Genomic DNA, 13,355 nt, shown 5'->3' with positions numbered 1-13,355 from the left:
CGCAAATGGGAAGGGACGCCGTTGTCTGCATCTGGGCACGTCCCTGTGTGGCCGCCACTTAACTGATATCTGCAGTGTTTTTCACACAGAGGCCCTAAAGTTTTTTAAGAACCAGCTGTCTTCCTATGAGCAAAGTGAAATCCTGGGCTACACGGAGCTGTGGTTCCTGGGGCTGGACGCTGAGAAACTCCACATGGCTCCTGCGAAGTTCAGCAAGACGAGTTTCGACGATGAACACGGCTACTACATGAAGGTGACGGGGGAGTCGGTCGTGGTAACTGCAGGGGTTTGGGGCTTGGGGACAAGAGTGTCTGGAAAGGGAAAAAGCAGGGGGCATTTTACAGCCCTTGGTGCTGGCGTGCCTGGGAGCAGGCGTAGAGAAAGGCTCTGGGAGGTGCTGAACCAAAGAAGTGCCACGTGTAAAACTAAGGGAACCCGTGCAGTAGTTAACAGACAAGTGCTCTGCCAGCAGAACACGGTTTCCCCCGGGAGTGTTTGAGGGGCAGGGCTGCGCCCTGGGCAGACTCCCACAGGCCCTTCTCCCGCCCAGCCCCGGACCCATGGGAGAGGCCAGACGATGCAGTGAGATGCAATCTTCCCAGCATTCCCTTTTTTTGTGTCCTCCATCCAAGCCCATATACGACCTCTCCCTGTTTTATAATAAATGTCATTTTTTCTACAGACGGCAAAAAAAAGTTGCCACTGTAGTCCCTGGTGCATAGCACTTCCTTCAGTTTCCAAAGATGGGTCCCAGTGTCTCCCCCTCCTCTTCTGACTGTATCCCTGGAGTTTCCCAGAGCGTCTCTTCCCAGCCTGAGGGTGAAATCCAGGTGGGTAGTGTCCCTGTCCAGAGGCACTCTCCGCTCCTGAGGACGCCCGGGTGTGTGGTGCCCAGCCCTCCGGGCTGCGGGCTGCGGGCTGCTGGGAGCCCCTCCTCTGGCCGTTTCCTCATCAGCTGGCTTGGGACACTTGACTGCTCTTTGATGAGTTTATAAAAGAGGGGGTTTTCTTAGTGTTCATGACTGTATTTCTCAAGCTTTTCCAAGTGCACAGGTCACCTGGGTATCTTGTTAGAAATAATGATTTTTTTTTCAGCAGATGTTGGGGGGCGGCTTGGGGGACTGAGATTTTTGCCTTTTTTAAAAGCTTCCATGTGATGCCCCTGCTACTGGTCCTTGGACCACATCTTGACCCAAAACTTCAAGGGGGAGGTGGGGAGGATTGTTACTGGGTCTTTGATTAAAAATCTCCACTCTAAACCCTACCTCCAACTGAGCCAGGTGTTCTCAACTCTGCCCGCTCCCCAGCACCGCCTTCTTAGCTCCTTCACTGGAATTCTATTCCTCAGTCTCAAACCTTCCAGAGCAGAGTTTTCAGGGGGACAGCGGGATACTGTGTGCTTCCTGCTCGGAACCCCCATCCTCCTTGCATTCAGTGCACGCACAGGAAGACGATGCACGCAGCTAATCCCCGCACGGGCAGTGCAGCTGCATCCTCACATTCATTCTGTCCGCAAGTGTTAGTTGAATGCCTGTTTACTGAGAGCCTGTCATGTACTTGAGCATCTCCTAGACTCTGGAAATACAGAGGGAGCTATCAAAACTGAGTCTGACCTGGTCCACAACCAATGTCAAAGCTGACATGTGAGTGAACAGTTACAATGCCACCAACCTGGTGACATGCAGAAGAAATGCACCAGCGCTCAGCAAACACACACGTACCTTTACACCAGCGCGCAGAGCCTGCTCCTGCCTTTTCCCCCGGCAGTTCCCATAACAGACCTTCACGAGTTGAGGAAGTTATTTCCATATATTGGGAAAGTTGTGCCAGTTCGTATTCACCTTCTTAATTCTTCCTGTCTGAATAGATCCCTGCCATGCAATCTCAAACACATGCCTGGGACCTCGACACTCACACATACCCTTCACCTCTTCCAAATTCATGAGTGTCACACTAGGAGTCAGGTTCTCAGAGCAGGAGGACCTTAGAGATCGCTTTATCAGAACCTGCAGTCAGTGATGCAGCTCAGAGGGCTGGGCGGCTTGTCTGAAGCTGCCCAGATAAAGGCTTTTTAGTTGAAAATTCCCTGTTGCCTCAACGATGCACCTACTCCTGAGTGTCCAGCACACAGAAAACCTGGGTGGTTCTGGCTCTAGGAAGATGTTTCTTTTCTTAGTCGGGAAAGATCCACGTTCTGTACCACTAAGTCCAAGATAGAATTAAATCTGAGCAAGTCAAGAGGAGGACCAGATCTGGCTGGGAAGGGGCAGAGCAGACACAAAGCTCCTCTGATGGATGGAGACCCATCAGGGTTCAGGAAGAGAACTTCCCCCAAACTGAAGCCGCTGCCCGCTGCGTTCAAGAATTGTGAAATTTGCAAACCGGACGGGACCTTGAGAGCCACTGTGTTCCACCCTCTTACCTTACAGGTTCCCACATCTGCAGAAAACAGGAGGTTGTAGCAGGACAGGAATTAGATCCCAGGTTTCCCCAAGCCACCCGTGTTCTCCGCACTTCCCGCTGTGGAGAGAGCCTGGGGAACTTGCCCTGGCCCCACACTGGGACCCAAGCAGCAGCCCCGTGAGGGTGGGACGGGGGTGGGAGCTGTACTGGTGCCCGATGCAGGTTAGAAAGTTCTCCCCAGGACTCAGCATGAGCTGGGAGTTGGTATCCGGGCCCCAGTGTCAGGGAGCCCCCATGGCCACGGCTCTGCTCCTCACCCCTGGCTTGGCTTCTGCAGGTCCTGCATGACCACATTGCCTACCGCTACGAGGTTCTGGAGATGATCGGGAAGGGGTCCTCTGGACAGGTGGCCAAGTGCTTGGATCACAGACACAATGAGTTCGTGGCCTTGAAAATCATCAGGAACAAGAAGAGGTGTGGCTGGGTAGATGGCACAGGCTGTGGAGGAGGGACCACGTGACCCGGCCCCTTCCTGAGTCCTCCTCTTCCTCTGATCGCGCTCTTCCTTTCCCTCTTTCCTTCTCCACCTGTCTGCGTCCAGGACAGGGCAGAGAGAGGGTAGGAGCATGGGGTGGTGATGGGGTCGGGGGAGGGGCTGAGAAGGTGGGACTACTGCTGCAGGCTGTGACACCAATGTCTCTGTCCCCACCCCCACCCTCCTCAGATTTCACCACCAGGCCCTGGTGGAGCTGAAGATCCTGGAAGCTCTCAGAAGGAAGGACAAAGACAACACCTACAACGTGGTGCACATGAAGGACTTCTTCTACTTCCGCAACCACCTCTGCATCACCTTTGAACTCCTGGGGTCAGCTGCTTGCTCTTTTTAATGCATTTTCTTCCAAAAAGTGGCTTAGGTGACAGAAGAGAGACGTGGAGTTCAGAACTCTAGATTTTCCTGGATGTGAGCGTTTAATGACCAGAGAGGACACACTGGCCACTCAGTTGTCTAGAAAACCCAGGAGCAAGGAGCCCGAACAAAAGCTGCCCTTCCAGCCCCTTCCCTCGGTCACGCCTGTCACCTGCCAGCGTGCCAAGGCGTGCGGCCCAGGTACTGGGTGCTGAGCCCCGTGAGACAACCAAAACAGGGCCTCTGCCCTCGAGAGCTGAACTGAAGTGCATGGAAAGGACGTTTCTCTGCTGCCACGTCCCCTGTCACTGGCTTTACAGCCTCGCGGTACAGAGGTTGGAACCCCAGGGAGCTGGGGAAAGGGCTTTGATTTGCAGTGCGTAAGGTCAGGAGCAGGTGTTTCTGGCAGGAGAGCAGAGCCTGACTTAGGCAGATTGGCACCCCTGTTTGAACACTGGAGCTGAGAGGCCGCGCCAACTTGACTGCCCTTCTCTCTGGGAAGCCCATCTGGTGCAATTTAAATAAAGCCAGGAACCCAGAGCGCACTTAGCGAAGGAGGAGGAGTCAGAGGTGAGCCCTCCGGGGCCCAGTGCTACAGCCTCGCTGAGCCGGGAGCTCGGCGCTCCCGTCTCTGGTGGTGACGTTCCAGGAGCTGGTTACATTTGAGTTAGATGGATCGTTGACCATCTCCTCACCATTTCTGATGATGACAAAGTGTGGTCCAGTTTCCCAACATGCAGAGGGACAAGCCTGGGCTGCCTTGCTTGGTCATGAATCACAGTGCAGGTTAGGATGGCCCTCAAAGCTCTGAAGGGTCAGGAGGGGCAGGTGTGTGACAGGAGAATCCAAAGGCCAGAGAAGCTGGGGAGATGCCCGGGGTCTGACAGCTGGTCTGAGGAGGCCAGAGCCAAGTCTCATGTCTCCTTGGTTCCCTCGAGGATGAATGGCTTCCAAATCCTGCCAGAGTGAAAGAAAGCCTAGAACTGGGATGTTAGGAGAAGCCCGGAAGAGACGGGTGCAGAGCTGGCTCTGGGTCCTGCCCCCCCCCCATCTCGCGGTTGCACAGAGGTCACAAGCCGGCGGCCCACGCGTGCGTGCTTCCTGTTAGGATGCTTTGCATTAGTTTCCAACATTGAGAAGTCAGCAGATTTCACATAATTTAGCAGACTTTCATGTCATGTCTTAGGTTTCTGCTGATCGAGAAAATTTAGGCTAGCACTCCACCCTGCAAGGCGATAGTTTGGTGGGACCCAGCAGCCAGGCTCGCTTTAGATGGAGTCAGGCTCCTCCATTGCCCCTCAGCCCCCATCTGCCCACTCTCTTGTCCCCAGGAATAGAGCTCGGTCCTACCTTTTAACACACACACGTGTAGCAAAGGGGTGGACGGACCTCGCCACCATGTAGGAGACACGTGTCCAAGGCGCCCGCAGAGTTGAGCTGCACCCTGGCTCCACCATGAGTTAGTGGGAAAGTTGAGTTTATAGGACACAGAAGCCCTGCATCCTGGCCCGCGTCTTGCCGTCTGCCAGAGGGAAACCAGGGGTACGGGACCGTCGGCAGGCTCACGCCCAGCCTTCCGCCTCTCGCGCGGACACCCGCCCCTTCGGGGCTCTCTTTCCCAGAATCAACCTGTACCAGCTGATGAAGAATAACAGCTTCCAAGGCTTCAGTCTGTCGGTCGTTCGGCGCTTCACCCTCTCTGTTCTGAAGTGTCTGCAGATGCTTTATGTGGAGAAGATCATCCACTGTGACCTCAAGCCTGTGAGTACAGCCTCTGTCCTCCAGGGGAGCTGGTCCCCACCCTCCTGGCCAGGGCTCCAGGGAGGACGCCAGGCAGCCCGCTTGTAGCTTGTATAAACAGAGTGGGATGCGGTGAGGACTAAGGCAGGCGTACTGGGGCAAGGATTGGAGACGCGATACCACTGAGGCAGGTGGGAACGGGGAGGCTGAGGGCTTAGGGTGTGCGGGCACAGGTGTCAGGCAGGGAGGTGATCGCCGCTGCCCTGAATCCTCACCAAGCCCACTCCGCTCTGAGCCCGTCCTCGGATGTGGCAAGTCTGACCACTTCCTCTGCGCCTGACGGATGCGCCCTTCCCACGTGTCTTAGCTCTTTCACTGCGCTGACTGCGCGTGTAGGAGTTACTTCTTTATCTGCATCCCTCACCGGACGACAAGTTGCTCCAAGGTCAGGAGCCACGTCTTCTCACCGTGCAGTCCCCAGACCTAACGTGGCGCCTGGCAGTGGTAATGGTAGCGACTGTTTGTTAAAAGACTTAGCGATTTCAAGTGTGAAGAACACAGGGCAAGCGTGGAAGGGTGTGAAGATACGGGGTCAAGGGCAGGTTCCCAAACAACCTACCCTCTCAGATACGTCAGTGGCCCTTAACTTGTCCTCATTCCTTTCTCCTTACCCCCAGTAGGGTTCACATTATTCTTTTTTTTTTTAAGAGCCATGACTCATTGGGTAAATTTGGGATATTTTTATTGTTAAAGATTGTCAAGATAGAGATGTTCTCTCGGGGCTAACTGGCAGAGCCTCACGGGGATGGTGGTACATTGATTTATTCTCCACACCCAAGTTCCTGATCCTTAGCTTTGTAGCTCCAGAGGGACCGTGGTCTTTGGGCTTAGGGGACTGACTCTCACCAAGGAACCTCACAAGATACGTGGTAGCCAAAATATGAGCTAACAGATTTCCCTGAGAAATAGATCAAGTCGACTGGAGTACGTGTGCTCAGTAGGGAAGTGTGCACACCACCGGGCGAGGATGGTGAGTGTGGATTCATGAGTCAGGGAGTTTCCTTATGGGCTTAATGGTTGGTGTCCACCAGCTGTGGGGGGCTGAGGCATCTGTCCCCTCCTAGGGCTCTTTCTGCCCATGAGATGGAAGGACCAGCCCCGTCGAGTTAAGGAGCCTTTCCATTGGGCTAGAGACACACTGGGAATTCCTACCTTTCAAAGACTTTTGCTGATCATAATCTTTCAGTTAACACAAATATTCTTCAGAAAAGGTATTATGGACTGATCTGTTTTCTTAGTTTCTGGTGCCAGCAGCTTCAGACCAGGTCTGCTGCGTCCTATTTAATAAGCAGTCAGTCTCCTGACAGTCGCAGTAGTCAGCCCATCTGACACTGAGACCCTTGGAAACACGATCAGGACGTTGACCTCCCAGCCCCGGGCGGCCCACCCCCTGCCCTGAGAGGAGAGCCCAGGGCCTCTGCCTTCTCATTCAGGACTTCACTGGAAAGCCTGGCTTCGCATTTCCCCCAAAGTCAGCGTGGACATCACAGTTCCACTCAAATCATCGCCTTCTGTTTGTTCCTCTACTGTCGTATCTGCATGTGGGTGGGGCACTTTATGGAAGCATCAGATTCAGTCAGTGAGATTTCTAAAGCCTTATGCAAGCAAGGCATAGAGCCGGTACCAAGAAGATAAAAATAAACTCACCGCCTTGAGGAGCTGCACTTGCCACGTGGGGGAACAGGCAGCATACATGCGGGAGAAATTCCACAGAGCAGCGGATGCTGGGTCCAAATGAGGGGCGCAGCCGCTGAGTGGGACGGGAGGTCAGAGGCGGGGGACCAGGGCTCTGGAGCAGATGTGAGAGCAGTCCACTGGAGGTGGCTGCACTTCCAGCAGGCCCGGACCCTGGAGGACGGCAGGCGTCTGGGTTGGGACAGTGCCTTGGGTGACGCGAGTGAACGTGACAGATGTCCGTCCTCTCTCCAGGAGAATATAGTGCTGTACCAACGGGGCCACGTCTCTGTTAAAGTTATTGACTTTGGATCAAGCTGCTACGAACACCAGAAAGGTAGGGCCCTCCCAGTCCCTCTGTCTGAATTTCCCGATTGCAATTTCTTTCCTTTACTGAAACCGAAAGTTCACACACGAGGTCACCTGGGTTCTCCTCTGGGCTCAGGACCATCGTGTTGCTAGTGTGATTTTGCACGAGCTGTTTCGCTTCTCTGAGCCCAAGTGTCTTCATCTACAAAATGAGAAGGCTGGCTCAAGTCCCATAAGGCTCCTTGCTGTAAGATGAACTAGATGTGCGTCTGGGCCACTCGTGACGTCCAGGTCCTCACCCCAGACGTACGGAGTGTAAATGTGCAGGGGGGCCCCCAGGAGTCTGAGCTTTAGAAAACACAGCTGTCCTAAAGTTTGGGGCTCACTGCGCTCGGCTCTCCAGACCGTATTGTTTTCTTCACACTAGAATCCAGAAAGCAGCCCTGCAGTGTGTGTGCGCAGCCCTCACCGAACTAGGTGGAAGAGTCTCTTTTTGTGGCTTTTATCAAGTTTGATGTCGAGGACATGGGCATTCTACACACATCTATTGTGTATCTGCTGTGTGTCAATCGCTGTCTTGGTCCTCAGACTGCTTACAGCCCAATGGAGGAGAAAAAGGATAAAAAGATAACATGATGAGGGGGATGGCAGCTCAGTGGTAGAGCGCATGCCCAGCACACACAAGGTCCTGGGTTTGATCCCAGCACCTCCATTAAAATAAATAATTAAAAAGCCCCTAATTACCTCCCAAAACAGCAACAACAACAAGACAACATGATGGGTGCAAGGGTGAGAGGGATACACAGCCTGCGCTGAGGGCGCTTGGCAGGGGGCCTTGGGGCCGGCCTGCTCGGGGGAAGGGATTCAGGAAGCTCCCGAGACTGGACGGCTGTTTCCATATATTCTCCAGAACCACTTCTGGAGACTCATGCCCTTTATCTTTCCTGTATGGAAGCCATGAGAAACCCCAGCATCTGGAAACAACTGCGATGTCTCATTTCTCTGACGGTCCCCTCGCCTGTGAGGTCTAGGCTGCCCGCAGCAGTGCCCCGCGCAGCCTCGCCTGCTGAGACCCTGTGGGGCTCCTCTCGACACTGTACATCGCACAGCGCAGCGCACACAGCGGCGCTGAACGTGCGTGATAAAGTCGTGCGTTGTGCGCGCTTCTGCTTCAGCTTTGGCGCACCCCTTCCCTTGCCAAGTCGTGGTGTCTTCAGAAGACACCTACCCCAATTCACAGGCAGTTTGAGGACTTAGCTTTCTGTTAATCTTATGTCTCCTTCTATAAAGCTTGGCTGGCGCTTTACTTCCCTAGAACAGAGCCCACGTTAGAGCTCTTTATCAGTAACGCGAGGACGGTGACCCTCCGTGGTAAGCAGGTCGCCTGTGAGAGCCTGAGGAGAGGGAGGCGTGGAGCGGGACGTACAGGTGCCGCCGGCTGTGCTTCCGTCCCCCTGCGAAGCCCGGAGGATGAAAAGGAGTGGGGGGCCCCTTCCTTACTGACACCCTCACTGCAGGGGCCGGCGGGGGCAGCGTGCAGCGGGCGGGGGCCTTTCCTGCAAGAGGCCTCTCTCTCCCCCCGCAGTCTACACCTACATCCAAAGCCGCTTCTACCGGTCCCCGGAGGTGATCCTGGGCCACCCCTACAACATGGCCGTCGACATGTGGAGCCTGGGCTGCATCATGGCGGAGCTGTTCACGGGCCAGCCCTCTGTTCCTGGGGGAGGACGAGGCGGAGCAGCTGGCCTGCATCATGGAGGTGAGGGCGCCGGGCCGCTCCGGGCCCACTGAGGGCAGTGGCCCTGCGTGCTTTTGGGGGGAGGTGGGGTAGTTTGAAATCATGCTCCCCTATGTTTGCTTCTGAGTTGGCATCTAACATTTTTATCGTAACTTTAAACGGTTGCAGAAGACGTAGTTTCCAGCATTTTGTGAATAGTGACAGTTCAAAGTGAAACTGCCATTCCACTCTTTCAGACACATTCAAAAGAATCTGGAAAGCAGAGCGACACGACAGCCTTCGAAATCGATGCGCTGTTCAGTCATTTGTCACCACCTTAGTTTTCTGCAAAGAGGGTCTCCCAGTGGAGAGGCTTTACCAAGACTCTCAGCCATATTTACTATACGTGTTATTCTCTGACTTCAAGTCATCTTGTTGTGAAGCTGAATTAGACAATACAGGCTAAAACAATCTTAAAAATTGGAAATTTCACATTTTAGAATTTTCCTGGTAAACACAGATATTTTGATTGTGAACAAAGATACATTTTCTTTCTCTCTCTCTCTCTCTCCATTTGTCCATCCATCCGTCCCAAATTTCTGTTTTCTAAATTGTCTTAAAGACAGTTGGAGAGACACATACATCCTTTAGAATCATTGAATATAAGGGGGAGGGCGCAGCTCAGGGGTAGAGCATGTGCTCAGCATGCACGAGGCCTTCAGTTCAGTCCCAGTGCCTCCATTAAAAAAACAAGATTAAAAAAGTAAAGTATAAAAAATTGTTAAATATAGAGATTCATTCATGGTTGAATGTCATAATGAAGTATCAAATGAATTTAGGTGATAGTAGCTATAAGCGGTGACTGTGCTGGGGTGAACGCTGGCCTGAGTCAGTAAACCTGGAGTCTGATCCCGACTCTTTCTCTCTGGCCGGCCCCTTCCCTGCCCCCGGTCTCTATAAAGTGAGGGAACCGGAGCCCATGGCTTCTGAGGTTGATAATGGATGATTTAGTGAAGCACAGAACCAATCCTCTTCCAGTTCCGAGGGGAATGGGGGCCTTGGGGCCTGGGGGGAGGCTCCCACAGCCCCAGGACTGATCCCACTCCCTCCTGACCCCAGGCAGTGAGGCTCGAGGGGCAGGAGGGCAGGGGCAGGCAGGGACGTGGTTGGGAACCCGGCCGCAAGGACAGGTGGCCCAGGGATGAGGGGACACCTGTGGTGTCCCTGTCTGTGCCCCCCTCTAGGTTGCATTGGGGAAAGGGGGACAAACGGGGGCTACGCTTTCCTTCTCAGGAGGTATTTTGTCACACTGTGGTCTGATGCCCAGCTGGTGGTTTCCATCTCCTTTCCCTCTCCCCCGCTCCCATGCTCTGAGCTGGCGTGTGTCATTCCTTCATTCGGGGGTGGTCGGCCTGTACCCTGGTGTATTGGCTCCGCCTGTGGGAGCCGGCTGCCGTCAAGAGCGGTCTGCGGGCTGGCGCTGATGCCGGTTTAGAACGACGTGGCCCGTATTGATGCTCAGGATGCTGAACCAGTCCTGGATTAGGAGTCGAGATGCAGGCTCTGGGACTGCTCGGCCACTGGTGTGACCACTTAATGTCCCCGGGTCCTTTTCTGTAGAAGGCAGTGTTTGGCCAATGCCCCACCCAGGTCTAACGATCTTGGTACGTGTGGCTCGGCAAGAGTGACCCCACTGCTCTGCCCCTGCTGCAGGTGCTGGGGCTGCCACCGACCCGCTTCATCCAGACCGCCTCCCGGAAACAGACGTTCTTCGGTGAGTCCCAGGCCTGCCTTCTCCCTGTTGTGGCTGGTGAGGTGTCACGGTCCTTGGAGATGCCTCCCCTGCCCTCGACCCCATTTGGTGCTCTTCCCCTGGCCCTGCCCCAAAGGGCAGGCTGTGCAGAGGGGTTTCTTTCAGAAAAGTAAAAGACGCGGAGAAGTGGTACCAGGGGACGTGATGCAGACGGGCTGGGGGGTCACATGGAGTGAGGTCTTGGCAGGAAAAGCGTGACAGGCTCCCGCTCAGAAGGCCTGTGAGCAGATCTTGGAACCCCAGAAGATGGTAACTGCACCCTCTCCCGTAAATTCTCCCCACCTCCTCCAGCAGCTCGCTGGCTCTCTCGCACTATGCACTGTGCAGGGAACTCAAAGAGCGGAGCTTCTTATGCAAGAAGGGTGGAAAACCCCATGCTTTGTTCCAGCATTAACAAAGCCTTACTCTTCCCTGCTGGAACTCTCTGAGTGCCCCAGTCACTTACCACTCCAGGCTCACTGCCACTTTGGTGTAAAATGGGTAAGCACGGCTGGCCCAGGACAAAACAGGATGGTTTTGCCGTGGGTCTGCTGGGGCTTGCTAATTATGTACAGGACAGACTGCTGCCTAATTGCTGGAATTAAGCCTCACCCACAGTCCCCAGGCTGTGCCCATCCCAGCTCTCAGACCCTGGACTTTACGGTCCTCTGCCTTTCTAGTCGAGTGGTGCCGGGCAGGACGCGGATCACGGAGGCTCGACTGAGGCACGGCTCTCAGGCCACCGTGCGCTGAAAGATGCAGTCAGTCCCGTGTCTAAAATCCCTTGGAAGAACCACAGGGAGCTAAGGGGTTCCCATGCAGGAAAAGCCAGAGGGGCCCCAGCGTCAGCCACGTGGGGAGGAGCCAGATGTGAGGGGAGGGGCTCCACAGACAGGGCTCCACGCCGCCGGGGTCGACTTCGTCGTCGGGGCAGCTCGTAGGCTCGCACTGACAGGCTGTGGAACCCCTGCCATTCCCGGCCCTCCTACCTCCTACGTTCACCCAACAGTGGCCTCAAAACTGGGCAGGCAAATCACACAGCTTCTCCCCGCACCGTGTCCCATCAGTAGGGCAATCAGGAGCACCGCCGGGGGGCGTCCCCTCGGACAGAAGGGCTCAGTCCTGCTGGTGGTCAGCGGTGCCTACTGCTCCAGCCGTGTGGGGGTTAAAGCTCACGGGCTCTTCCAGGAATTCAGTAAGAGCAGGTGTTCTGCTGGACACCCTGCACATTGCATCCACTACAAAAGTCCTTAGCAGCACTTCGTTAGGCACCTTGTAGATCCATCACGTGAGCCCCAGTGAGTTTTTGTGAGCATTCCACTGAATGTGTAAACTGTGTGTGTGTGTATACACATTTACCCGTTGGCATGCAGACTTACAAGGTGTGCGTGTACATGGTCATCTTTCTGAACAGGCTCACAAGGATCTGGATCTCCAAATGAGAGGTCTTGCCTTCAAAGCACTGTGCTAAGCATTCTTGGGCCACCTTTGCCGCTGTGTTCAGGGCTTCTTTTCAGCAATGGCAGATCATACATTTGGTGAGGGCTTTAATGGGTGGAAATGGCTGAAGAATCATTCCAAGCTGTGTTATAAGCAGCCAACCAAGTTTGATCATTCCAATCATGGACGAAATTTTGATGCGACTACATAGAAGTAATGAGATTACTTTGCTTGTGTGGCTCTGAAAGCAAATCATTCTCCTAAAACGACTTTCTTGTTATTCCTCATGGGTGTCCCAAATTCTCATGTTTTGGGGCTAGTGAGGGGGGAGGCAGGGCATAGATAACACAAGAGTGGACGAAACCTTTTGGTTCAAAGCTGAATGTTTTCGTCATTTCAGATTATTTTATTATTATCATCGTCATTATTATTATATCATTATATAATTTTAATTTTTATATTGATATGCATTATATAATCTTATATTAGTGGTAAACCATTTAAATCATTTGATTGATTTGGGGAGGTGGTGGTGGGAAGGAGGCTCAGAACATACCAAATAGTACAAAAAGCTGTTTGTAAAAGAAAATTGTATTCATTGGATGGTTTACACATGATTATTTCAAACCATCTGAGACTGCAGGTGTGTTTGCATGTATGGGAGGGGGCGGCGTAGGACAGAGCACGGGACAGCTGCAGAGACCACTCCAAGCAGCAGCATGGTTGAGTGAACGGCTGTGATGTGACCAATGAATATTTACACCTGGAACTAAACACAGAATGTTGTATCTCTAAAGATTCCAAAGGTTTCCCTAAAAATATAACCAACAACAGGGGGAAAAAAAGATACCCGGATTCCAAGGACCTCACCATGGTGCTGAAAACCTACGACACCAGCTTCCTGGACTTTCTGAGAAGGTGTTTGGTGTGAGTTTGTCAGGGTGTCTTTGCCTCTGGGATTCCTCTTAAATGCTGTGTTGGCTGGTGAAAGTCTGGGGCTGGGAGGCAGTTATGAAAACGTGATAAACGCTGACCGCAGAGCTTCAGAGCCTCTGGGATGCCTTTCCTTACGCTGGCTCATCAGACCGCTCTCCCTCATCCTGTGTGACTTCTGGGGCAGATGACTTGCTCTGAGGCTGAGGCTCAAAGAGATTAAGCGGCTTGCCCTGGATGACACCGCGGGTGGGTAGAGCTCACCGCCTCCCTGGCCTCAGACTGCCGGGCAGGGAGGGTCTAGCAAGTCCTCAGTGTCTTCTGCTTCATGAGCTGAAGCCAGCTTCTTTAGGGAGGCTGCTGGTTTCAGGGCCCCTCCT

At 53.7% G+C, this 13,355-nt stretch overlaps 1 protein-coding gene across 1 annotated transcript in view; it reads left to right on the top strand.

Annotated features, from left to right (window-relative positions):
- DYRK4 (dual specificity tyrosine phosphorylation regulated kinase 4) overlaps positions 1–13,355 on the top strand; it is a 45,474-nt gene that overhangs the window by 29,032 nt on the left and 3,087 nt on the right. The window contains 9 exon segments of the mRNA XM_006175560.3: positions 90–253; positions 2,741–2,877; positions 3,128–3,268; positions 4,933–5,071; positions 7,040–7,121; positions 8,679–8,800; positions 8,802–8,852; positions 10,524–10,584; positions 12,840–12,969. Coding sequence (XP_006175622.2) covers positions 90–253; positions 2,741–2,877; positions 3,128–3,268; positions 4,933–5,071; positions 7,040–7,121; positions 8,679–8,800; positions 8,802–8,852; positions 10,524–10,584; positions 12,840–12,969 — 1,027 coding nt within the window.

The sequence above is a fragment of the Camelus ferus genome, chromosome 34, assembly GCF_009834535.1.
Source record: "Camelus ferus isolate YT-003-E chromosome 34, BCGSAC_Cfer_1.0, whole genome shotgun sequence".
Taxonomy (NCBI): Eukaryota; Metazoa; Chordata; class Mammalia; order Artiodactyla; family Camelidae; genus Camelus; species Camelus ferus.
This window is presented reverse-complemented; position numbering and strand designations above follow the sequence as displayed.